The sequence below is a fragment of the Cherax quadricarinatus genome, chromosome 36 (genome assembly GCF_038502225.1).
Source record: "Cherax quadricarinatus isolate ZL_2023a chromosome 36, ASM3850222v1, whole genome shotgun sequence".
NCBI classification, from domain to species: domain Eukaryota; kingdom Metazoa; phylum Arthropoda; class Malacostraca; order Decapoda; family Parastacidae; genus Cherax; species Cherax quadricarinatus.
This window is the reverse complement of record NC_091327.1, coordinates 7561348-7587896: the sequence shown is the minus strand read 5'-3', so window position 1 is coordinate 7587896 and position 26549 is coordinate 7561348. Positions and strand designations below refer to the sequence as shown.

Sequence of the window (26549 nt, the reverse complement as noted above, 5' to 3'; positions counted from 1 at the left end):
TCTTCTGCTAAAACTGTCTTCCCTACTTCCAACTCGAACAGTCGCCGTCTAGTTGAATCCTCTCTAATACACAACTTTCCTTGTATGAACCTTAGCCCTGGCTTTGTCTCTGTAGATGCCTTCCTCTCCCACTACATTGTAAAATGCTCCAAACTTCAGAACACCCATGACTTAACCTGAATCCTCTTTTTTTCTTTTTCTTTTTCTTCTTCTTCCTCTTCCCCTTTCCTCTTTCCTTTTCTCCTCTGGGTTGTCTTTCTCTCTCCTGTCTCGTGTTTCTGTTCCTCCTTCATTTATTTCACCACTTGCCCTTTCACGCACCTCTGTGCACTTGCTCTCCCTCTGTGGGCATCTAGCGCTCTTGCAGTGCTCCCCTTCCTTTGTATCTGACTGGCTCGTCTTCCTTATTTCCCACTTCTACCACTACCACTACTACTACCTCCTCTTCTTCTACTACTACTACAACTACTGATGAAATTAAGACACATGTGCGGCGTCTGGTTGTCTTTGTTGTGGACGTTTCGCCATCCAGTAGCTGGCTGGATAGCGAAACGTCTACGGTGGGGATGCCCGGGTGTTGTGCATGCGTCTTAATTTCATCTTGTCGGTATAATATACAATTCTTCTGCTGCTGCCGCTGCCGCCGCCGCTACCACCGCTACCACCACCTCCTCCTCTTCCAGCCTATATATAGCCGTCCTATATATAGCCATTGACTTTGTCAATGGTCCAAGTTGGACCGAAACGTCGTCGTAAGCTTCTCTCTTTTATGTGCGGGTTATTTGTGTATCGTTCCAGTCACGGTATTGTGCTTTTTTTGTTATTCTAAAAGCACTTATGAAAATACACTTACATAATTGGTTCAGTTGGGAGCAGTTCAATATTTGAGGTTCCACTGTATAAGCCTCCAAGACAGGGATAGGAGGATCGTACTTGTATCCCATATCCTCTTCATACCTCTGTTGGACCACTCAGTATTATGCCAAATATTATACATTCTGGAGTATTTACAATGTTTTTGTTATTTATATTGTGTGGAAAAAGACACTTATGTACAGTTCAGGACATTTATTAAAGGAAACGTTTCGCCACGTTTGGCCACTCGTGGCGAAACGTTTCCTTTAATAAATGTCCTGAACTGTAGGTAAGTGTCTTTTTCCACATCTTGTCGGTATCACCATACCATTTCCTCGTTATTTATATTGTTTGTGTCGGATCAATTGTGATAGGTAAATAAGCCGTATTGTGATATTAGCGTAATAATAAAGCATATTCCCCTGTATCCTGAGACTGAGCTCATGGCAACCGACAGTGGCTTCAAAACCACCTTATCTTTTATGTACAATGTACTGTGTATGTACTTTACACAACGAGAAGCATTTCTTTTATTCGTTGGAACCATGGCTAGGGCTAAAAGTAAGCAGCTTATAACAATAAATGGAGAAAAAGAAATTGGAAGGACTTATGCAGCAAGTAGCACCACCAAACAGTAGCAGCAGGTTGGTGTGGCGACCCCGGAAATTTGAAAATATGCTAGCAGAAATTAGTGCCGGATTACTGATGTAACTGGATAACTGATTGCCAGATTAGTGATCGACCTGAAATGTCCATTAATACGGTAGTAGGTTGGTAGACAGCAACCACCCAGGGAAGTACTACCGTCCTGCCAGATGACTGTGAAACAAAAACCTGTAACTGTTTTGCATGATGGTAGGATTGCTGGTTTCTTTTTCTGTCTCATAAACACGCTAAGATAACAGGGATATCTTGCTACTCCTACTTACACTTTGGTCACACTTCACAGACACGCACATGCATATATATATATACATACATCTAGGTTTTTCTCCTTTTTCTAAATAGCTCTTGTTCTTTTTTATTTCTTCTATTGTCCATGGGGAAGTGGAAAAGAATCTTTCCTCCGTAAGCCATGCGTGTCGTATGAGGCGACTAAAATGCCGGGAGCAATGGGCTAGTAACCCCTTCTCCTGTATACAATTACTAAAAAAGAGAAGAAGAAAAACTTTATAAAACTGGGTTGCTTAAATGTGCGTGGATGTAGTGCGGATGACAAGAAACAGATGATTGCTGATGTTATGAATGAAAAGAAGTTGGATGTCCTGGCCCTAAGCGAAACAAAGCTGAAGGGGGTAGGAGAGTTTCAGTGGGGGGAAATAAATGGGATTAAATCTGGAGTATCTGAGAGAGTTAGAGCAAAGGAAGGGGTAGCAGTAATGTTAAATGATCAGTTATGGAAGGAGAAAAGAGAATATGAATGTGTAAATTCAAGAATTATGTGGATTAAAGTAAAGGTTGGATGCGAGAAGTGGGTCATAATAAGCGTGTATGCACCTGGAGAAGAGAGGAATGCAGAGGAGAGAGAGAGATTTTGGGAGATGTTAAGTGAATGTATAGGAGCCTTTGAACCAAGTGAGAGAGTAATTGTGGTAGGGGACTTGAATGCTAAAGTAGGAGAAACTTTTAGAGAGGGTGTGGTAGGTAAGTTTGGGGTGCCAGGTGTAAATGATAATGGGAGCCCTTTGATTGAACTTTGTATAGAAAGGGGTTTAGTTATAGGTAATACATATTTTAAGAAAAAGAGGATAAATAAGTATACACGATATGATGTAGGGCGAAATGACAGTAGTTTGTTGGATTATGTATTGGTAGATAAAAGACTGTTGAGTAGACTTCAGGATGTACATGTTTATAGAGGGGCCACAGATATATCAGATCACTTTCTAGTTGTAGCTACACTGAGAGTAAAAGGTAGATGGGATACAAGGAGAATAGAAGCATCAGGGAAGAGAGAGGTGAAGGTTTATAAACTAAAAGAGGAGGCAGTTAGGGTAAGATATAAACAGCTATTGGAGGATAGATGGGCTAATGAGAGCATAGGCAATGGGGTCGAAGAGGTATGGGGTAGGTTTAAAAATGTAGTGTTAGAGTGTTCAGCAGAAGTTTGTGGTTACAGGAAAGTGGGTGCAGGAGGGAAGAGGAGCGATTGGTGGAATGATGATGTAAAGAGAGTAGTAAGGGAGAAAAAGTTAGCATATGAGAAGTTTTTACAAAGTAGAAGTGATGCAAGGAGGGAAGAGTATATGGAGAAAAAGAGAGAAGTTAAGAGAGTGGTGAAGCAATGTAAAAAGAGAGCAAATGAGAGAGTGGGTGAGATGTTATCAACAAATTTTGTTGAAAATAAGAAAAAGTTTTGGAGTGAGATTAACAAGTTAAGAAAGCCTAGAGAACAAATGGATTTGTCAGTTAAAAATAGGAGAGGAGAGTTATTAAATGGAGAGTTAGAGGTATTGGGAAGATGGAAGGAATATTTTGAGGAATTGTTAAATGTTGATGAAGATAGGGAAGCTGTGATTTCGTGTATAGGGCAAGGAGGAATAACATCTTGTAGGAGTGGGGAAGAGCCAGTTGTGAGTGTGGGGGAAGTTCGTGAGGCAGTAGGTAAAATGAAAGGGGGTAAGGCAGCCGGGATTGATGGGATAAAGATAGAAATGTTAAAAGCAGGTGGGGATATAGTTTTGGAGGGGTTGGTGCAATTATTTAATAAATGTATGGAAGAGGGTAAGGTACCTAGGGATTGGCAGAGAGCATGCATAGTTCCTATGTATAAAGGCAAAGGGGATAAAAGAGAGTGCAAAAATTATAGGGGGATAAGTCTGTTGAGTGTACCTGGTAAAGTGTATGGTAGAGTTATAATTGAAAGAATTAAGAGTAAGACGGAGAATAGGATAGCAGATGAACAAGGAGGCTTTAGGAAAGGTAGGGGGTGTGTGGACCAGGTGTTTACAGTGAAACATATAAGTGAACAGTATTTAGATAAGGCTAAAGAGGTCTTTGTGGCATTTATGGATTTGGAAAAGGTGTATGACAGGGTGGATAGGGGGGCAATGTGGCAGATGTTGCAAGTGTATGGTGTAGGAGGTAGGTTACTGAAAGCAGTGAAGAGTTTTTACGAGGATAGTGAGGCTCAAGTTAGAGTATGTAGGAAAGAGGGAAATTTTTTCCCAGTAAAAGTAGGCCTTAGACAAGGATGTGTGATGTCACCGTGGTTGTTTAATATATTTATAGATGGGGTTGTAAGAGAAGTAAATGCGAGGGTCTTGGCAAGAAGCGTGGAGTTAAAAGATAAAGAATCACACACAAAGTGGGAGTTGTCACAGCTGCTCTTTGCTGATGACACTGTGCTCTTGGGAGATTCTGAAGAGAAGTTGCAGAGATTGGTGGATGAATTTGGTAGGGTGTGCAAAAGAAGAAAATTAAAGGTGAATACAGGAAAGAGTAAGGTTATGAGGATAACAAAAAGATTAGGTGATGAAAGATTGAATATCAGATTGGAGGGAGAGAGTATGGAGGAGGTGAACGTATTCAGATATTTGGGAGTGGACGTGTCAGCGGATGGGTCTATGAAAGATGAGGTGAATCATAGAATTGATGAGGGAAAAAGAGTGAGTGGTGCACTTAGGAGTCTGTGGAGACAAAGAACTTTGTCCTTGGAGGCAAAGAGGGGAATGTATGAGAGTATAGTTTTACCAACGCTCTTATATGGGTGTGAAGCGTGGGTGATGAATGTTGCAGCGAGGAGAAGGCTGGAGGCAGTGGAGATGTCATGTCTGAGGGCAATGTGTGGTGTGAATATAATGCAGAGAATTCGTAGTTTGGAAGTTAGGAGGAGGTGCGGGATTACCAAAACTGTTGTCCAGAGGGCTGAGGAAGGGTTGTTGAGGTGGTTCGGACATGTAGAGAGAATGGAGCAAAACAGAATGACTTCAAGAGTGTATCAGTCTGTAGTGGAAGGAAGGCGGGGTAGGGGTCGGCCTAGGAAGGGTTGGAGGGAGGGGGTAAAGGAGGTTTTGTGTGCGAGGGGCTTGGACTTCCAGCAGGCATGCGTGAGCGTGTTTGATAGGAGTGAATGGAGACAAATGGTTTTTAATACTTGACGTGCTGTTGGAGTGTGAGCAAAGTAACATTTATGAAGGGATTCAGGGAAACCGGCAGGCCGGACTTGAGTCCTGGAGATGGGAAGTACAGTGCCTGCACTCTGAAGGAGGGGTGTTAATGTTGCAGTTTAAAAACTGTAGTGTAAAGCACCCTTCTGGCAAGACAGTGATGGAGTGAATGATGGTGAAAGTTTTTCTTTTTCGGGCCACCCTGCCTTGGTGGGAATCGGCCGGTGTGATAATAAAAAAAAAAAAAAATATTTCAAATTATGACCAAAACTCGCTATATGGCTCCCCATGTCTTTCTAATATGGTCACATAGCCCCACCCGGTTTGTTTACATTCTCTGTGAGCACATCTCCATTATGGCTGAAAACTTTCCAAAATTTCACGGGTTGTAAAGTTGTTGCATATTTCACATGTACAGTGGACCCCCGCATACCGTCGCCATCACATAACGTACAATCCGCATAACGTACAATCCGCATAACGCGCGCTTTTATCGCAAAAATTTTGCCTCGCATACCGCTCAAAAACCCGCTCACCGCTCTTCGTCCGAGACGCGTCCAATGTGCGCCCTTAGCCAGCCTCACATGTGCCGCTGGTAGCATTGTTTACCAGCCTGCCTCCGCGGTAACATCCAAGCATACAATCGGAACATTTCGTATTATTACAGTGTTTTTGGTGATTTTATCAGCCAAATAAGTGACCATGGGCCCCAAGAAAGCTTCTAGTGCCAACCCTACAGCAATAAGGGTGAGAATTACAATAGAGATGAAGAAAGAGATCATTGATAAGTATGAAAGTGGAGTGCGTGTCGCCGACCTGGCCAGGTTGTACGAGAAACCCAAATCAACCATCACTACTATTGTGGGCAACAGAAAGGCAATCAAGGAAGCTGTTCTTGCCAAAGGTTTAACTGTGTTTTCGAAACAGAGATCGCAAGTGATGGAAGATGTTGAGAGACTCTTATTGGTGTGGATAAATGAAAAACAGCTAGCAGGAGATAGCGTTTCTCAAGCGATCATAAGCGAAAAGGCTAGGAAGTTGCATGAGGATTTAATTTAAAAAATGCCCGCAACTAGTGATGTGAGTGAATTTAAGGCCAGCAAAGGTTGGTTTGAGAGATTTAAGAAGCGTAGTGGCATACATAGTGTGATAAGGCATGGTGAGGCTGCCAGTTCGGACCACAAAGCAGCTGAAAAGTATGTGCAGGAATTCAAGGAGTAATTGTTTCACGTTAAGCCACACCAACAACACACACTCCACATCTTTGAGTAATACAGCTGATGGTGGTGCAGCAGCAACAACAGCTGACTGTGGTGCAGCAGCAGCTGCACCTTTGGCAAGAACAGCTTCCTTGATTGCCGTTTTCTTACCCACAATAGTAGCGATGGTTGATTGGGGTTTATTATACAACCTGACCCTCCGGGCTTAATCGTTTCTCGGTAATTGTTTCACGTTAAGCCACACCAACAACACACTCTCCACATCTTCGAGTAATACAGCTGATGGTGGTGCAGCAACAACAACAGCTGACTGTGGTGCAGCAGCAGCTGCACCTTTGGCAAGAACAGCTTCCTTGATTGCCGTTTTCTTACCCACAATAGTAGCGATGGTTGATTGGGGTTTATTATACAACCTGACCCTCCGGGCTTAATCGTTTCTCGGTAATTGTTTCACGTTAAGCCACACCAACAACACACTCTCCACATCTTCGAGTAATACAGCTGATGGTGGTGCAGCAACAACAACAGCTGACTGTGGTGCAGCAGCAGCTGCACCTTTGGCAAGAACAGCTTCCTTGATTGCCATTTTCTTACCCACAATAGTAGCGATGGTTGGTTGGGGTTTATTATACACCTGACCAGCTCAGAGACACGCACTCCACTTTCATACTTAGCAATGATCTCTTTCTTCATCTCCATAGTAATTCTCACCCTTTTTGCTGTAGGGTTGGCACTAGAAGCTTTCTTGGGGCCCATGGTGACTTACTTTGCAGGTGCAATCACTACAAAGGCTGTGATAATATGAAATGTTGAAGTTGTTGTATGTTTGGAAGCGACCGCAGTGGCTGGCTGGCTTGTAAACACTGGCACCAAGGGACAAGTGAGGCGCACTCAGGCCAAAGTGGATGCGTATGGTACGGAACGAATAGCGCTGGTCGGGTTTTTAAGCGCTAGTTGAGGCAGAATTTTTGCGTTAAAATGTATCGCTAGTCAGATTTATCGTTAATCGATGCCATTGCTGGTTGAGGGTCCACTGTATTTGACTTTTTTTGTTTTTTAATGCCTAGTTCTACTGTTAGCTTAATATATGTTAGTGTAAACTTGTTGTTTGGCATTTATGTGCATTTATAAGTGGAAAAAATGGCATTCTGCTTTTCGGCAATGTCCGCTTTCCAGCTGTAGCCTGGAACCTAATCTGCCGTATAAGTGGGGCCATACTGTGTTTTATTTGATCTTCTTATTTTTAGAGATTGTTACAAATATAAGATAGTATTTTTATAATAATAAACTTAACCTTAGGTCACATTACACATGCGTGTACAAGCATATACATACTAACCCCTCTGGGTTGTCTTCTGTTTTCTTCATAGTTCTCATTCTTGTTTATTTCTGCTTATCTCCAAGGGGAAGTGGAACAGAATTCTTCCACCATGAGCTGTATATGTCGTAGGGGGCAACTAAATGCCTGGAGCATTGGGCTAGTAACCCCTTCTGTATAAATTACTAAAAAGAGGGAAAAGAAGAACTTCATAAAATTGAGATGTTTGAGTGTGTGTAGATATATTGTGGATGATAAGAAAGAGGTGATTGTTAATGTTATGGATGAAAAGAAGTTGGATGTCCTAGCTCTATGCGAAACAAAGCTGAAGGAGGTAGGGGAGTTTCAGTGGGGAGAAATAAATGGGATTAAGTCAGGAGTATCTGAGAGAGAGAGAGCTAAGGAAGGGGTAGCAGTCGTGTTAAAGGATCAGTTATGGAGAGAGAAGAGGGTATATAAATGTATAAATTCAATGATTATGTGGATTAAAATAAGGGTCAGATGTGAAAAGTGGGTTATAATAAGTGTGTATGTGCCTGGAGAAGAGAGGAGTGTATAGGAGAGAGAGAGAGAGAGGTTTTGGGAGATGTTAAGCTAGTGTGTAGGAGCATTTAAGCCAAGTAAGAGTAATTGTGGTAGGGGACCTAAATGCCAGAGTAGGAGAAGCATTTAGAGAGGATGTAGTAGGTAAGTTTGGGGTGCCAGGTGTAAATGATAATGGGGAGCATTTGATTGAAATCTGTATACAAAGGGGTTTGGTTATAGGTAATACATATTTTAAGAAAAAGAGGATAAGTATACAAGATATGATATAGGGCATAATGACAGTAGTTTGTTGGGCTGCTTATTGGTAGATATAAGACTGTTGGGTAGACTTCAGAATGTACATGTTTATAGAGGGGCCACAGATATATCAGATCACTTTCTAGTTGTAGCTACAGTGAGAGTAAAAGGTAGATGGGATACAAGAAAAATGGAAGCAGCAAGTAAAAGAGAGGTGAAGGTTTATAAACTAAAGGAGTAGGCAAGTAGGGTAAGATATAAACAATTGTTAGAGGACAGATGGGCTAGTGTGAGTATAGGCAGTGGGTTAGAAGATGTTATTATTATTATTTTTATTATCACACTGGCCGATCCCACCAAGGCAGGGTGGCCCGAAAAAGAAAAACTTTCACCATCATTCACTCCATCATTGTCTTGCCAGAAGGGTGCTTTACACTACAGTTTTTAAACTGCAACATTAACACCCCTCCTTCAGAGTGCAGGCACTGTACTTCCCATCTCCAGGACTCGAGTCCGGCCTGCCAGTTTCCCTGAACTCCTTCATAAATGTTACTTTGCTCACACTCCAACAGCACGTCAAGTATTAAAAACCATTTGTCTCCATTCACTCCTATCAAACACGCTCACACATGCCTGCTGGAAGTCCAAGCCCCTCGCACACAAAACCTCCTTTACCCCCTCCCTCCAACCTTTCCTAAGCTGACCCCTACCCCGCCTTCCTTCCACTACAGACTGATACACTCTTGAAGTCATTCTGTTTCGCTCCATTCTCTCTACATGTCCGAACCACCACAACAACCCTTCCTCAGCCCTCTGGACAACAGTTTTGGTAATCCCGCACCTCCTCCTCCTGACTTCCAAACTACGAGTTCTCTGCATTATATTCACACCACACATTGCCCTCAGACATGACATCTCCACTGCCTCCAGCCTTCTCCTCACTGCAACATTCATCACCCATGCTTCACACCCATATAAGAGCGTTGGTAAAACTATTCTCTCATACATTCCCCTCTTTGCCTCCAAGGACAAAGTTCTTTGTCTCCACAGACTCCTAAGTGCACCACTCACCCTTTTCCCCTCATCAATTCTATGATTCACCTCATTTTTCATAGACCCATCCGCTGACATGTCCACTCCCAAATATCTGAATACATTCACCTCCTCCATACTCTCTCCCTCCAATCTGATATCCAATCTTTCATCACCTAATCTTTTTGTTATCCTCATAACCTTACTCTTTCCTGTATTCACTTTCAATTTTCTTCTTTTGCACACCCTACCAAATTCATCCACCAATCTCTGCAACTTCTCTTCAGAATCTCCCAAGAGCACAGTTAGAAGATGTATGGGGTAAATTTATAAATATAGTGTTAGTGTTCAACAGAAGTTTGTGGTTATAGGAAAGTGGGTGCAGGGGGGAAGAAGAGTGGTGGAACGATGATGTAAAGAGAGTAGTAACAGAGAAAAAGTTAGCATATAAGAGGTTTTTACAAATTAAAAGTGATACAAGGGGGGAAGAGTATATGGAAAGAAAGAGTGGTGGAGCAATGTAAAAAGAGCCAATGAGACTGTGGGTTAGATGTTATCAACAAATTTTGTTGAAAACAAGAAAAAGTTTTGGAGTCAGACTAATAAGTTGAGAAAGCCTAGGGAACAAATGGATATGTTAGTTAAAAATAGGAGAAGAGAGTTATTAATTGGAGAGTCAGAGGTATCGTGAAGATGGAGGGAATATTTTGAGGAATTGTTAAATGTTGATGAATATAAAGAAGCTGTGATTTCGTGTATTGGGCAAGGAGGAATAACATCTTGTAGAAATGAGGATGAACAAGCTGGGATTGATGGGATAAAGATAGAAATGTGTGTGTGTGTGTGTGTGTGTGTGTGTGTGTGTGTGTGTGTGTGTGTGTGTGTGTGTGTGTGTGTGATAAATGGTTGAAAACTGACAACTTGAAGAATTGAGACACTTATGCAACATATGGGAATCTTTATTGAAGAAACGTTTTGCCACACAGTGGCTTCATCAGTCCAATACGAAGATAGAAATGTTAAAAGCAAGTGGGGATATAGCTTTGGAGTGGTTAGTTTTTTATGTAATAAATGTATGGAAGAGGGTAAGGTACCTAGAGACTGGCAGAGAGCATGCATAGTTCATTGTATAGAGGGAAAGGGGACAAATGAGAGTGTAAAAATTATAGGGGAATAAGTCTGTTGAGTATATCTGATAGTGTATAGTAGAGTTATTATTGAAAGTATTAAGAGTAAGATGGAGAACAGGATAGCAGATGAACAAGGAGGCTTTAGGAAGGGTAGGGGGTGTGTAGATGAAGTGTTTGCAGTGAAACTGTATTTAGATAAATGTAAAGAGGTTTTTGTGGTATATTATAGGGTGGATAGGGGGGCACTGTGACAGATGTTGCAGATGTACGGAATAGGAGGTAGGTTACTGAAAGCAGTGAAGAGTCTTTACGAGGATAGTGAGGCTCAGGTTAGGGTATGTAGGTGAGAGGGGGATTGCTTACCAATTAAAGTTGTCCTTAGACATGGTTGTGAGATGTCACCATGGTTGTTCAACATATTTATAGATATAGTTGTAAGAGAAGTGAATGCTCGGGTGTTGGCAAAAGGTGTGGGGTTAAACGATAAAGAATCTAACACAAAGTGGGAGTTGTCACAGTTGCTCTTTGCTGATGACACTGATTTTGGGAGATTCTGAAGTGAAGGTTCAGAGGTTGGTTGATGAGTTCGGTAGGATATGTAAAAGAAGGAAATTAAAAGTGAATATAGGAAAGAGTAAGGCAATGAGAATAACAAAAAAAAAAAAAGGTAACGGAAGATTGTAGACTGGAGGGAGAGAGTATGGAGGACATAAATGCATTCAGATATTTAGGAGTGGATGCGTCAGCGGATAGGTCTTTGAAAAATGAGGTCAATCATAGAATTGATGAGGGGAAAAAGGTGAGTGGTGCACTGAGGAGTTTGCAGAGACGAAAAACTTTATCCATGAAAGCAAAGAGGGGAATGTGCGGGAGTATAGTTATACCAACGCTCTTGTATGGGTGTGAGGCATGGGTTGTGAATGTTGCAGCAAGGAGAAGGCTGGAGGCAGTGGAGATGCTGTGTCTGAGGGCAATGTGTAGTGTCAATATAATGTAGAGAATCCTTAGTTTGGAGATTAGGAGGAGGTGTGGGATTACCAAAACTATTTTTCAGAGAGCTGAGAAGGGGTTATTAAGATAATTTGGACATGTATAGAGGATGGAACGAAGTAGAATGACTTCGACAGTGTATAGATCTGTAGTGGAGGGAAGGTGGCATAGGGCTCAGCCTAGGAAAGGTTGGAGGGAGGGGGTAAAGGAGGTTTTGTGTGTGAGGGGCTTAGACTTTCAGCAAGCTGCATGAGCATGTTAGATAGGAGCAATGGAAACCAGTGGTTTTTAGGACTTGGCGTGCTGTTGGAGTGTGAGCAAGGGATTCAGGGAAACCGGCAGGCCGGACTTGATTCCTGGAGATGGGAAGTACAGTGTCTGCACTCTGAAGGAGGGGTGTTAATGTTGCAGCTTTATAACTGTAGTGTAAGCATGCCTCTGGCAAGACAGTGATGAAGTGAATAACAATGAAAGTTTTTCTTTTTCGGGCCACCCTGCTGTCATGGGAAAAGGGTGATGTGTTAATAAAATTAAAATAAAAAACTTAATGAATTTCTTTTTCACCCATACAGAGCAATACCTGTCGACCTGTTCCCTCACACTCCTCACTATGAATTGGTTATACTTTTTGAACGCTGGGAGGAACGAAAGTGGCGCCGGATAATGGAAGGTTAGTCGTCATTCATAAGCCGTAATGTATGAAGTGTTTGCATTCATTAAAGGACCATTACATGTATTTGTACAAAAACACTATACTGTATATTATTCAGGTTATAAGCATGTAATGGACTTCCTGGAGTCATTTTTTTTTATTTTCATTGATGCCTTATCTAGTAAGTCAAGCATGTGCTAGATCTTGGTCACCTCTCCTTTCATACTCATATCAGAGAAACCCACCAGATCCTCCTATTTCTAGGCAATCCACTTCCCCGGGACCAAGAGTACTTCCAGCGCATTCCTCAGCGACCAAAGGCTGGTCGTGATTTTTCACAGAGCGTTGTGAGTTTTTCCATCCGTGAATTTACTGTTGTTGCTCTTGTATACAACATATTTGTTTTGCTCATGTATGAAATATTTCACTCTGAATATGGTGCTTTTCTAATTGTAGATGGAATAATTCTTTCTTTTTGTATTTACATATTTCAAAGATGCTTAATATACTAAAAATTTATATTAACTTACAGGTAAAATGTCAGTAATAATTAAAACTATTTGTTTACAATAGTAAACTTTAAATGTGTTGCTAATTGTTATTAAATTTTTTCCCCAAAAATTTAAAGATGGGATATTCAGGTCAACAATTGTGTGTAGTGCACTAGGTTTGGCCTCTCAAGCGTGTAATAACAGCTACAGTATATACAGTACAACTAACCCACAAATTAAAGATGACACTACTAAAGATGATGTTTCAGTCCATCCTAGATCACAACCACATCACGACTTAGATAATGGTCTTCTAGTATGATCTCTAATTTGTGGGTTAGTTGTGAATTGTTCCGGCCACTGTATTACGACCTATACTTCTCAGTTACTGTTGTAAAAATATGACTTAATTTACTATTGTGTGGTGGCAATATCATGAACAGTGAAACTGAGCCTGTGCAAAATTATCATCAAAGAAGTGAGAGGAGAGATATAAGTTACCCTCTTAGATGAGGTTTATGCTACTTTTAAGTTTAGTATTAACATTTTGAGTGGGTAAGCATATTGCCATGTCCTACATGGGAATCCAGAATGGTGAGTCTCTCTGAAAGAACCACAGTATGGGTGGGGCTTGAACTCATGGTAAGTGAGACTTAAAACTCCAGGCCAGTGCGTAAGCCACTGGGTCAGCTGGCTACAATAAGATTCAGCCAACTAGGTATATTTATACACCATAGGGACGTTAGCATGGGTCCCACTCTGACCACAAATGCAAGTTTTTAGAGATGAATCTCCTGCCAGCATGGCTGTGATGAACTCTAGCTCAAGTACCCTCAAAACCATCATCGTGACTCACGAAATCATAATAACATGATTGCAAACAAACCATTGTACGGGTGGGGCTTGAACTTACAGCATGTGAGTTGTAAAACCTACCTAGTTGGATGAATATTATTGAAGCCAGCTGGCCCAGTGGCTGAAGCGCTGGCCTGTAATTTTACGACACACTTTCCGCAAGTTCAAGCACCATCTGTACCATGGTTTGTTTTCAATCGTTTTATGATTTCATGAGCCAAGTTTCTCTTGTTTTCTTTAATTTTGTTGTATGTTCATATATATTTTTTTAATTGTCCCTTTTTTTTATGCCATGTTAGCCAGCGAAGTTGAGCATAGTGTTCCCTTGGATACATTGCACTTTCTGCCAGCTTCCAGTGGCTCCTTTGTAGGTGGTGACTAAAAGAAAATGTTAGAGAAGCCTGAGGAATGCTGGTGAAATCTCATAACTATTTTTTATTAGCCAAATTAATGGTTGTGACCAAGTGAATGAGCAAACTAATGAAGCAAGACCAGGGAAAGATGATTTGCTGCACACAGTGTATGTGCTTTCTTGAAGGGGAAAAAAAATGGATTCCAAATACTTGGGGAACATAAGAAATGGTACCCTTGTGTAAGGGCTAAGGGTAGGAAAACAAATATGAATTGCCAGAAATTTTAACCCTTAAACGGTCCAAAGAGATTGACGTTCAAATTCGTATTGCTACAAAAGTAATCTACTTTTTTTTACATATTTTCAAATATAACAAAAAAAATGTAAATAAAAGTTTTTTTTACACGTTTTCAAATGTAAAACAAAAAAGATCATCTACATTTTTTTACATACTTTCAGATGTTGAAAAAACGTATACAGTGGACCCCCGCATAACGATGGCATCACATAGCGATTTTTCCGCATACCGATTACTTTTATCGCAAAATTTTTGCCGCGCATACCGATTAAAAACCCGCTTACCGATTTTCGTCCGAGACGCGTCCAATGTGCCCTCAGCCAGCCTCACATGTGCCGGCCGTCCCATTGTTTACCAGCCAGCCTCCGCGGTAACATCCAAGCATACACTCGGAATATTTCGTATTATTACAGTGTTTTCGGTGCTGTTTCTGGAAAATAAGTGACCATGGGCCCCAAGAAAGCTTCTAGTGCCAACCCTGTGGTAAAAAGGGTGAGAATTAGTATGGAAATTAAGAAAGATTTTGAAGGGTTTGGGGCTAACCCTGAGAAGCCTATGCCAGTTGTGGAATCCATTGTGCCTACTTCAAAGATTAAGGAAATGTGTGCACAGTGGGTTGAACTGCAAACCTTTATAGATGAAAATCACCCTGACACAGCTGTTGCAAGCCGTGCTGGTGACTATTTCAATGACAATGTTGTGGCCCATTTTAGACAAATCGTAAAGGAACGGGAGGTACAGAGCTCTATGGACAGATTTGTTGTGCGACAGAGGTCCAGTGACTCTCAAGCTGGTCCTAGTGGCATTAAAAGAAGAAGGGAAGTAACCCCGGAAAAGGACTTGCTACCTCAAGTCGTAATGGAAGGGGATTCCCCTTCTAAACAGTAAGAAGATAATGCTCTCCCCTCCTCCCATCCCATCAATCATCACCAGATCTTCAATAAAAGTAAGTGTCATTTAATTGTGCATGCCTTTTTCAGTTTGTGTGTATTAAAATTAACATTTCATGTGGTAAAAAAAATTTTTTTTCATACTTTTGGGCGTCTTGCACGGATTAATTTGATTTCCATTATTTCTTATGGGGAAAATTCATTCGCATAACGATTATTTCGCATAACGATGAGCCCTCTTGCACGGATTAAAATCGTTAACCGGGGGTCCACTGTATATAAGTTTGGACCATTTAAGGGTTAATTTACGACTGATAGTAAGACCATAAGTCACTGTTTATATTTAACCCTTTCAGGGTCCAAGGCCCAAATCTGGAGTCACGCACCAGTGTCCAAGAATTTTCAAAAAAAAAATTTGTTATTTTTTCTTATGAAATCGTAGAGAATCTTTTTGTGAAGGTAATAAAACAAAAAGTACGAAATTTGGTGGAAAATTGACGAAATTATGCTCTCGCGAATTTTGATGTGTCAGCGATATTTACGAATCGGCGATTTTGCCGACTTTGACTCCCATTTTAGGCCAATTACATTATTCCAATCAACCAAATTCTTAGCTATTTCACTAGTATTACTTCTATTCTATCGATTGAGCACAAGAAATCGCCAAGTCAACTGTTTCAACTACAAAATAAAGTGATCGGAAATTGTTAATTTGGCCAATTTAACACAAAGTTCAAAATATTCCAATTTCAAAATAGGGTCCAGAATAAACAATGTAGGCATTCCTGGCACTAAACTAACATTTCCTCTGTTCATTAGTCATGTTTTGAGGCTTTACAAATAAATTCCATTTTGATTTTTTATTCACATAATGAATTTTTATTCACACCAAAAAATAGAAGATTTACTGCTATGCAATACTGTAATAATTGTATAAATATCATCACCATATTTGTGAATGTATATTAGACCCACCAGCTGACGTGTATTAGACGTGTGAGGTCGTTTGTTTACTCTTGAATATTGGCAAAAATTTAACATTTCCGCTACTTTGAGCTCAGTTTCAAGCCATTTCCAGTGCTAAAACCAATCAAAATCATCTCTATTTCTGTAATATGTCTTCCATTCTATCAAATGAGACCAAGAAATCGCAAATACAACTATAAAAAACATACGAAAAAACACTGCAAAGTTGCTGTTTTAATCGAAAAATCATGATTTCAGTTTTTTTCTCTCATTATACACAGTGTGCTGCAGGATCTGTTTTATGTGGTGCACACATACCACATAGATGTATTCTCTCATATCTAGGCCCAAATGTACCACTCACAGTTTATCAGAGTGAGCTGAGCTCATGGCGTAGATCTACGGTTTGGACACTCACCATAAAGCCGTAGATCTACGGGACGGACCCTGAAAGGGTTAAAAAAAATTTTGACAGCTGTTTGTAGGGTGGGATGTGAGTTTGGCAAGAAGGTGCCTCTGTCCCCTCCCTCTTCCCTTCTTTCTCTCTGGTATGGAGGACAGCCATGGTTTCATCTAACCAGGCAGATTTTTATTTCAAGTTTCCTCATGTTGCAAAGCTTGTGATGCCAGTTGCACTCTTGTCAGAGCTTTATTTTGAACCTTTGTATTTCCCCATTGTGGCTTTACATTTTTACATTTTTTGTTGCTTGGTCTGGGGCTTGTTGCATAAAGATGAGCAAATACCAAAGATAAAAGAGAACCTTCTGCTATGGCTGTCAGTACTTTAAGAATACTAGTTACCATGGAAACAGGAGGAGTTAGAATTGACAAAATAAGATGAAAAGCTTCAGCAGAAACAGGGAGATAAAGCATCCCTTCACTAATAACCAAAAGTGAGATTATGAAGAGGAATATTAGTAATGAGAGAGTGCCTTTTAAGTGGGCAGTGGCTTTGAATACACAAGCTTTATTTAACTGACTCATGAAATCGTAATGACACGATTGCAAACAAACCATACCACGGGCGGGGTATACTTTTAACAAGTATAAAAACTGCTAGATACAACTTCCTAACAGTTGAAGGAACAGCTGTTGGAAATGGAATACTGCCTGGAAAGTTTTCTAACCCCCCAGCCCCAAATACCTTGTTGCATAGTAGTTCCATTTGAAGTTGAAGAACTTAGTAAGAGAAAATAGCGGAGCCGACAATACTGGGAAATACTCTTGACCTTATTTTCACAAATAATCTTCTGGTACAAAATATAATGATATTGTAGACAGTAAATTGGAACACACCTTAATGTCAATTCAGACCAGTATGCACAGAGATCCTGTCTTAAGTGAGGAGGGAAGCACTGGCTAAAGTAATAGAAAATTGTAACTAGTGAAATATGCAGAATTTAGTAGGGACAGAGGGAGCTATAAGCAATTAATGAAATCATAAGAGACCCAAAATACTTCTTTCTTTCTTTCCTTTCAACACACCGGCTGTATCCCACCGAGGCGGGGTGGCCCAAAAGGAAAAAACAAAAGTTTCTCCTTTCACATTTAGTAATATATACAGGAGAAGGGGTTACTAGCCCCTTGCTCCTGGCATTTTAGTTGCCTCTTACAACACGCATAGCTTACGGAGGAAGAATTCTATTCCACTTCCCCATGGGCAAAAACCACATTCAGTATTAGACCCTTGCTCAAACAAGATAAAACTTACACTGATGACAGCAAAGAAGCAAATGAAATACTTAAGTCTTAGTATGACTGTGTTAGGGAGCTGTTAATCAGAGTAAAGGTTGACAGTCTGAATAAATTCTTCACGAGTAAGACTTCTAAAGACTCTATCTGAAGAATTGGAGCAGGGGTGGTTTTTATTCAGGAGGAGCTGGAGACTGAGTTATACCATTACGAAAAAAAAAATTGAGGGGGATGGAACCCCCTCAAGAACTTGATCCATGGAAATGGAGCATGGCTTTTCTTGGTTCTTGGAGGGGAAAGGGGATGGAGACCCCCACTGAGGGTCCTAGAGTTAAAGCTCGACCCTGACCACTTTGAGCTATTGACTACTCCATTACCTTGTCAATATCTCTAAAAATTTTGGCATAACCCTAACCCCCACCTGACTCAAAAAAAACATTGATAACATGGCCATGCACTCTGCCCCAATCCTAGACTCGTGAAACTGTGTTCATCAAGAACTGCAAGAAACCCTTTTCACATGCCTTTAAATATTCCAAGGAGAGGGAGCTTATCCATGGGGGTCATCCTACAGTCACTAAAAACAATGGGTATAGCACCACTCCACAAAGGTGGCAGTAAAGAATTTGCAAAGACTTACAAACCGATAACGGTTATGTCCTATATAACAAAAATCTTTGAAAGGGTTCTAAGAAATAAGATAATTAACCTTTTGGATTTTCAACAATTGCACATCCCAGGGCAGCATGGATTTAGTGCAGATTGTAGGTTGGTAGACAGCAACCACCCAGGGAAGTACTACCGTCCTGCCAGATGACTGTGAAACAAAAACCTGTAACTGTTTTGCATGATGGTAGGATTGCTGGTTTCTTTTTCTGTCTCATAAACACGCTAAGATAACAGGGATATCTTGCTACTCCTACTTACACTTTGGTCACACTTCACAGACACGCACATGCATATATATATATACATACATCTAGGTTTTTCTCCTTTTTCTAAATAGCTCTTGTTCTTTTTTATTTCTTCTATTGTCCATGGGGAAGTGGAAAAGAATCTTTCCTCCGTAAGCCATGCGTGTCGTATGAGGCGACTAAAATGCCGGGAGCAATGGGCTAGTAACCCCTTCTCCTGTATACAATTACTAAAAAAGAGAAGAAGAAAAACTTTATAAAACTGGGTTGCTTAAATGTGCGTGGATGTAGTGCGGATGACAAGAAACAGATGATTGCTGATGTTATGAATGAAAAGAAGTTGGATGTCCTGGCCCTAAGCGAAACAAAGCTGAAGGGGGTAGGAGAGTTTCAGTGGGGGGAAATAAATGGGATTAAATCTGGAGTATCTGAGAGAGTTAGAGCAAAGGAAGGGGTAGCAGTAATGTTAAATGATCAGTTATGGAAGGAGAAAAGAGAATATGAATGTGTAAATTCAAGAATTATGTGGATTAAAGTAAAGGTTGGATGTGAGAAGTGGGTCATAATAAGCGTGTATGCACCTGGAGAAGAGAGGAATGCAGAGGAGAGAGAGAGATTTTGGGAGATGTTAAGTGAATGTATAGGAGCCTTTGAACCAAGTGAGAGAGTAATTGTGGTAGGGGACTTGAATGCTAAAGTAGGAGAAACTTTTAGAGAGGGTGTGGTAGGTAAGTTTGGGGTGCCAGGTGTAAATGATAATGGGAGCCCTTTGATTGAACTTTGTATAGAAAGGGGTTTAGTTATAGGTAATACATATTTTAAGAAAAAGAGGATAAATAAGTATACACGATATGATGTAGGGCGAAATGACAGTAGTTTGTTGGATTATGTATTGGTAGATAAAAGACTGTTGAGTAGACTTCAGGATGTACATGTTTATAGAGGGGCCACAGATATATCAGATCACTTTCTAGTTGTAGCTACACTGAGAGTAAAAGGTAGATGGGATACAAGGAGAATAGAAGCATCAGGGAAGAGAGAGGTGAAGGTTTATAAACTAAAAGAGGAGGCAGTTAGGGTAAGATATAAACAGCTATTGGAGGATAGATGGGCTAATGAGAGCATAGGCAATGGGGTCGAAGAGGTATGGGGTAGGTTTAAAAATGTAGTGTTAGAGTGTTCAGCAGAAGTTTGTGGTTACAGGAAAGTGGGTGCAGGAGGGAAGAGGAGCGATTGGTGGAATGATGATGTAAAGAGAGTAGTAAGGGAGAAAAAGTTAGCATATGAGAAGTTTTTACAAAGTAGAAGTGATGCAAGGAGGGAAGAGTATATGGAGAAAAAGAGAGAAGTTAAGAGAGTGGTGAAGCAATGTAAAAAGAGAGCAAATGAGAGAGTGGGTGAGATGTTATCAACAAATTTTGTTGAAAATAAGAAAAAGTTTTGGAGTGAGATTAACAAGTTAAGAAAGCCTAGAGAACAAATGGATTTGTCAGTTAAAAATAGGAGAGGAGAGTTATTAAATGGAGAGTTAGAGGTATTGGGAAGATGGAAGGAATATTTTGAGGAATTGTTAAATGTTGATGAAGATAGGGAAGCTGTGATTTCGTGTATAGGGCAAGGAGGAATAACATCTTGTAGGAGTGAGGAAGAGCCAGTTGTGAGTGTGGGGGAAGTTCGTGAGGCAGTAGGTAAAATGAAAGGGGGTAAGGCAGCCGGGATTGATGGGATAAAGATAGAAATGTTAAAAGCAGGTGGGGATATAGTTTTGGAGTGGTTGGTGCAATTATTTAATAAATGTATGGAAGAGGGTAAGGTACCTAGGGATTGGCAGAGAGCATGCATAGTTCCTTTGTATAAAGGCAAAGGGGATAAAAGAGAGTGCAAAAATTATAGGGGGATAAGTCTGTTGAGTGTACCTGGTAAAGTGTATGGTAGAGTTATAATTGAAAGAATTAAGAGTAAGACGGAGAATAGGATAGCAGATGAACAAGGAGGCTTTAGGAAAGGTAGGGGGTGTGTGGACCAGGTGTTTACAGTGAAACATATAAGTGAACAGTATTTAGATAAGGCTAAAGAGGTCTTTGTGGCATTTATGGATTTGGAAAAGGCGTATGACAGGGTGGATAGGGGGGCAATGTGGCAGATGTTGCAAGTGTATGGTGTAGGAGGTAGGTTACTGAAAGCAGTGAAGAGTTTTTACGAGGATAGTGAGGCTCAAGTTAGAGTATGTAGGAAAGAGGGAAATTTTTTCCCAGTAAAAGTAGGCCTTAGACAAGGATGTGTGATGTCACCGTGGTTGTTTAATATATTTATAGATGGGGTTGTAAGAGAAGTAAATGCGAGGGTCTTGGCAAGAGGCGTGGAGTTAAAAGATAAAGAATCACACACAAAGTGGGAGTTGTCACAGCTGCTCTTTGCTGATGACACTGTGCTCTTGGGAGATTCTGAAGAGAAGTTGCAGAGATTGGTGGATGAATTTGGTAGGGTGTGCAAAAGAAGAAAATTAAAGGTGAATACAGGAAAGAGTAAGGTTATGAGGATAACAAAAAGATTAGGTGATGAAAGATTGAATATCAGATTGGAGGGAGAGAGTATGGAGGAGGTGAACGTATTCAGATATTTGGGAGTGGACGTGTCAGCGGATGGGTCTATGAAAGATGAGGTGAATCATAGAATTGATGAGGGAAAAAGAGTGAGTGGTGCACTTAGGAGTCTGTGGAGACAAAGAACTTTGTCCTTGGAGGCAAAGAGGGGAATGTATGAGAGTATAGTTTTACCAACGCTCTTATATGGGTGTGAAGCGTGGGTGATGAATGTTGCAGCGAGGAGAAGGCTGGAGGCAGTGGAGATGTCATGTCTGAGGGCAATGTGTGGTGTGAATATAATGCAGAGAATTCGTAGTTTGGAAGTTAGGAGGAGGTGCGGGATTACCAAAACTGTTGTCCAGAGGGCTGAGGAAGGGTTGTTGAGGTGGTTCGGACATGTAGAGAGAATGGAGCGAAACAGAATGACTTCAAGAGTGTATCAGTCTGTAGTGGAAGGAAGGCGGGGTAGGGGTCGGCCTAGGAAGGGTTGGAGGGAGGGGGTAAAGGAGGTTTTGTGTGCGAGGGGCTTGGACTTCCAGCAGGCATGCGTGAGCGTGTTTGATAGGAGTGAATGGAGACAAATGGTTTTTAATACTTGACGTGCTGTTGGAGTGTGAGCAAAGTAACATTTATGAAGGGATTCAGGGAAACCGGCAGGCCGGACTTGAGTCCTGGAGATGGGAAGTACAGTGCCTGCACTCTGAAGGAGGGGTGTTAATGTTGCAGTTTAAAAACTGTAGTGTAAAGCACCCTTCTGGCAAGACAGTGATGGAGTGAATGATGGTGAAAGTTTTTCTTTTTCGGGCCACCCTGCCTTGGTGGGAATCGGCCGGTGTGATAATAAAAAAAAAAAAAAAAAAAAAAATGCTCTTCTTCTCACAGCTTCTGGACCACTATGACATGGTCTTGGATGCACTGGGGGACAAAATGTGTATGTAGTATACACTGACTTTGCAAAAGCCTTGACAAGTGCAATCATGAAAAAATTGGCTTGGTGGATTTTTAACTTTTTAACAAATAGAGTGCAAAGAGTAATAGTCAACAGATGTCAATCAAAGGCTGTCAAAGTGAGCTCTTGTTCCTAAAGACACTGTGATCTCCTCCATCATTTCCTCATCCTCATATCTGACATAGACAGAGATATAAACCATAGCACTATATCATCTTTTGCATATGATACTATAATTTGCATCAAAGTGACATTGACTGAGGACACTAAATCTCCAAGTGGATATTAACCCTTTCAGGGTCGGTGCCGTACTAGTACGACTTGCACTCCAGGGTTGGTGCTGTACTAGTATGCGTAAATTCTAGCACCTTCAATTCTAGCGAGAGAAAGCTGGTAGGCCTACATATGAAAGAATGGGTCTATGTGGTCAGTGTGCACAGTATAAAAAAATCCTGCAGCACACAGTGCATAATGAGAAAAAAAAAAACTCCGACCGTGTTTTTGGTTTAAAATGGTGATTTTGCAGTGTATTTTTGTATGCTATTTATGGTTGTATTCTAGTTTTCCTGGTCTCATTTTATAGAATGGAAGACATATTACAGAAATTGAGATGATTTTGATTGGTTTCACAATGAAAAGTATCTTGATATTGAACTCAATGTAGCAGTAATGTTTGATTTTTACCAAAGTTCAAAAGTAAACAAATCATGCCATGCGTCCAATATACGTCAACTGGTAAGTCTAATATTCTTTCACAAGTGCGCTAATATTATTTATACCATTTCTACACTAATGCAGTAGTCTGCATAACAGCAAATCTTCTATTTATTTTTTTTTTTGTGAGAAAAGTTCAAAGTGGAAAGCAAAAGAAATGTAAGAGGGGCCTGGGGATGTGACTAATGAACAGAGAAAATGTTTTAGTGCCAGGAATGTCTTGTCTTGTTTATTCTGGATCCTATTTGGAAATTGGCATCTTTTGAAATTTGTGTGAAATTGGCAAAACTGCCAATTTCTGACCACTTTATTGGATAGTTTAAATCAGTAAATGGGTGGTTTCTTGTACTCATTCGATAGAAAAGGTGGAGTTCTAGCGAAAAAGTTATGATTTTTGTCGACTGCTATATTGGAATTGGCCGAAAATAGGGCTCAAAGTGGGCGAAATCGCCAATGTGTAAACATCGTCAAGACCGCTGACTTCGTGAGAGCATAATTCCGTAAGTTTTCCATCAAATGTCAAACTTTTGGTGTCATATGATCAGAAAAAGATTCTCTATCATTTCATAGGATTTTTTTTTTTTCCCAAAAAAAAATTTCGACCCTGAGAACAAGTTTAGGAGAGGGCCTCTCGACCCTTAAAGGGTTAACCTAGTAGTCAAATGGACTGCAGAAAACAATGCAATGTTCAGTGAATACAAGTTTTGGTTACTCCGCCATGGAAAACTTGAGGAATAGAAGCCAGAACAGTATAAAACTAATTTTAACCATTCAGTAGAGCAAAATGCTAACATGCAAGACTCAGGAGCAATAATGTAGAGGATCTCACCTTCGAGGATCTAAACAGTCATTATCACAGCTGCAGGAAAATTATAGAATGGATAACGAGAACCTCCAATGCAAGGGATGCTAAGGCATTGATCCTTTTTCGAAATTGCAGATCTATTGAATGTACAGTGCAGAGAATATTCACTGCACATGCAAGTTCAGTTGAGTATTTTAATTTAATTACTGGGAACATTTGAAATCCCTTGACCTGCACTTCTTGGAATGCAGGTGAGAAAGATGCATCATAATTTACACCTGGAAAATCCTAGAGACTGGTCCCAAATCTAAGTACAGAAATCACTCCCTCTGAAATCAAAAGGCTCAGTAGGTAGCACAATATTCCCTTAATAATAAGCAGGGGTGCCATTAGTACACACAAAAAAAAATACATTAAGTGCAAGGAGCTCAAGACTTTTTAACAGCCTTCCATCATACTGTACATAAGTGGGATTACCAGATCAACCGGGCTGTGGTTCATGTGTTAGATTGTGTGTGACCAGCAGTAACAGCCTGGTTGATTAGGCCCAGATCCACCAGAAGGTCTGGTTATAGACCAGATCTGGTGGCAGGGATGTTGACCCTTGGTACACATCGGTCATGTTCTTTCCAGTACATTGGTAACACTAGCAACGCTTTCTCGTGTTAGGCAGTAGTGCGGTGCCATAAATTGAGCTTTTTCCAGAATTACCTATCATCATTGAGTCCACACAGTCATGTTTAATTGAATGTATTATAGAATCCGTAACGTGAATTTTAAAGGTGTTTGTTTCAGTAGACATGTATTCTCTAGAATACAGGAGATTAGATCATATTTCTGAATTTTGTGCTCCCCCTCCCATCTTTTGATTCTGGTGTCTTGATGTAAATAATTAGAACTGCCCCTTCCTTTAGATTAACCATGATTTGTCTCCCATTTCCTGAGTAGTGTATAGCCTTTAGTGCTCTCCCCATGAATATTATAATAATTTTTATAATATTTTGATTCTCTTATTCTTTCCTGCCTTGATCTTCCTAATGATTCTTGATTTTTTGTTTATTCAACACTTTGATAATATTTCAGGAGGAATTGAAATGTCCTCCAGTTTTCATATCACACATTTAATCTGTATGATTCATTGTTTTGTAAAGTTATAATTGACATTACATAGGAGGGTGGAAGAATTAGTGAGAGGGGTTTATAATAATGTTTCATAAAATTGTTTGTATTGTGAGTTGTATTGGGATTAGTGTCCTGAGACACATCCCTTGATCACACTGTTATCAAGTGTTGAAGCCTTCAAGAGGAAACTAGACAAGTATCTTCACCAGGTGCCAGATCAACCAGGCTGTGATGGATATGTGGGGCAGTGGGCCTCCATCAGCCTGGTTGACCAGGCGAGCACCAGACGAGCCTGGCCCATGGTCAGGCTCAAAGAGTAGATATACTCTCAAAATTCTTCAAAGGTATATCAAAGGTAAAGGTACTAATGTATTTTTATTCTGCCGGAATATAGCAAATGGAATTTCAGCAATAATACTGTAGTGCACCCCAAATTGTCACTTGTTCCTTTGTATTCATAAACACTAATGTTTATAATTATCTGCTAGTGATGTGCTCAATTCTCACAAACTTTTTTTTTTTTTTTTTTTTTTAAGAAAAATTTAAGGATGAATGCCTAAGACTATTTAAAAGTGATTAAGAGTAAGTACTTTCAGTAATTTTAAGCACTTGAACTAGATTGATATTTTTGTGTGTATTTTTGACTAAACTTGGATTGAAGATGTAAAACACTTGTACCCTTATTTAAAACTATAGATTACAGGATTATGTCATCACAGTAATGCTCAGTCAATTAGAAAGTGGTAAAGAAATTCAGTAAAGCCATAACTACATAAGGAAATGTATTGTGAAATGATTTACATCTTAAGACCTGCTTTACAAGAAATAGTCCAACAATGTAGTCATATAGCTAGAGCAACAGTGACAGTGCTCATTACATTATTTCTAAACACTTTCCTCTTGTGTAAATACCGGTCGACAGGAGAGATTCACACTATTGTACAGTAGGCCCCGCTTTACAGCGCCTCACTTTACGGTGTTCCACTAGTACGGACATTTCAAATTATGACCAAAACTTTCTATACGGCTCCCCGACCTGACTTTCTAATACAGTCACCATGCCACAACCAACTTGTTTACATTCTCTGCGAGCTCCGTAAGCACCACGTCTTTCCATTATGTCTGGAAACTCCAAATTTCAAGTGGTTTTAAAAGTTATTTCATATTTTATATATACTCTGATAATTATACTTATGTATACCTGTACATAAACAAACTTGCACACTGTGCTGGCGTGCAGGTACACATTAAAATCAGTAAGTGTCTTATGTCTCGAGATGCCATGTTAGTAATGATAATCACAAAGACTTATTAACCCTTTGACTGTCGCAACCCCCAATCCTGAGGTGTCTCCTGGTGTCGCAAAATTTAAAAAAAAAAAATTATTATTTCTTATGAAATGATAGAGAATCTTTTCCCGATTGTAATGACACCAAAAAAACGAAATTTGATGGAAAACTGACAGAATTATGCTCTCGCGAAGTTAGCGACCTCGGCGCTGTTTACAAATCGGCGATTTCGCCCACTTTGAGCCCTATTTTCGGCTAATTCCATTGTTCCAGTCACCCAAACTCATAGCTATTTCTTTAGAACTTCATTTTTTCTATCGATTGAGTACAAGAAACTGCCCATTTACTGATTTCAACTACCTAATAATGTGGTCAGAAATTTGCAATTTGGCCAATTTCACGAAAACTAAAAAATATGACAATTTCAAAATAAGGTCCAGAACGAACAATGCAGACATTCCTGGCTCTAAAATAACGTTTTCTTTGTTCATCAGTCACGTCTCCAGGCCCCTCTGATATTACTCTTGCTTTCTATTTT

General features: G+C 40.2%; 1 protein-coding gene across 3 annotated transcripts in view; it reads left to right on the top strand.

Moving 5' to 3' along the window:
• LOC128691316 (tRNA (uracil-5-)-methyltransferase homolog A) overlaps nt 1-26549 on the top strand; it is a gene marked incomplete at its 5' end in the record, with an annotated part of 224772 nt that overhangs the window by 152316 nt on the left and 45907 nt on the right. For all 3 annotated transcript variants that reach the window (XM_070091679.1, XM_070091680.1, XM_070091681.1), the window contains 2 exon segments: nt 12010-12107; nt 12354-12436. In XM_070091679.1, the coding sequence (XP_069947780.1) occupies nt 12010-12107; nt 12354-12436 (181 nt within the window).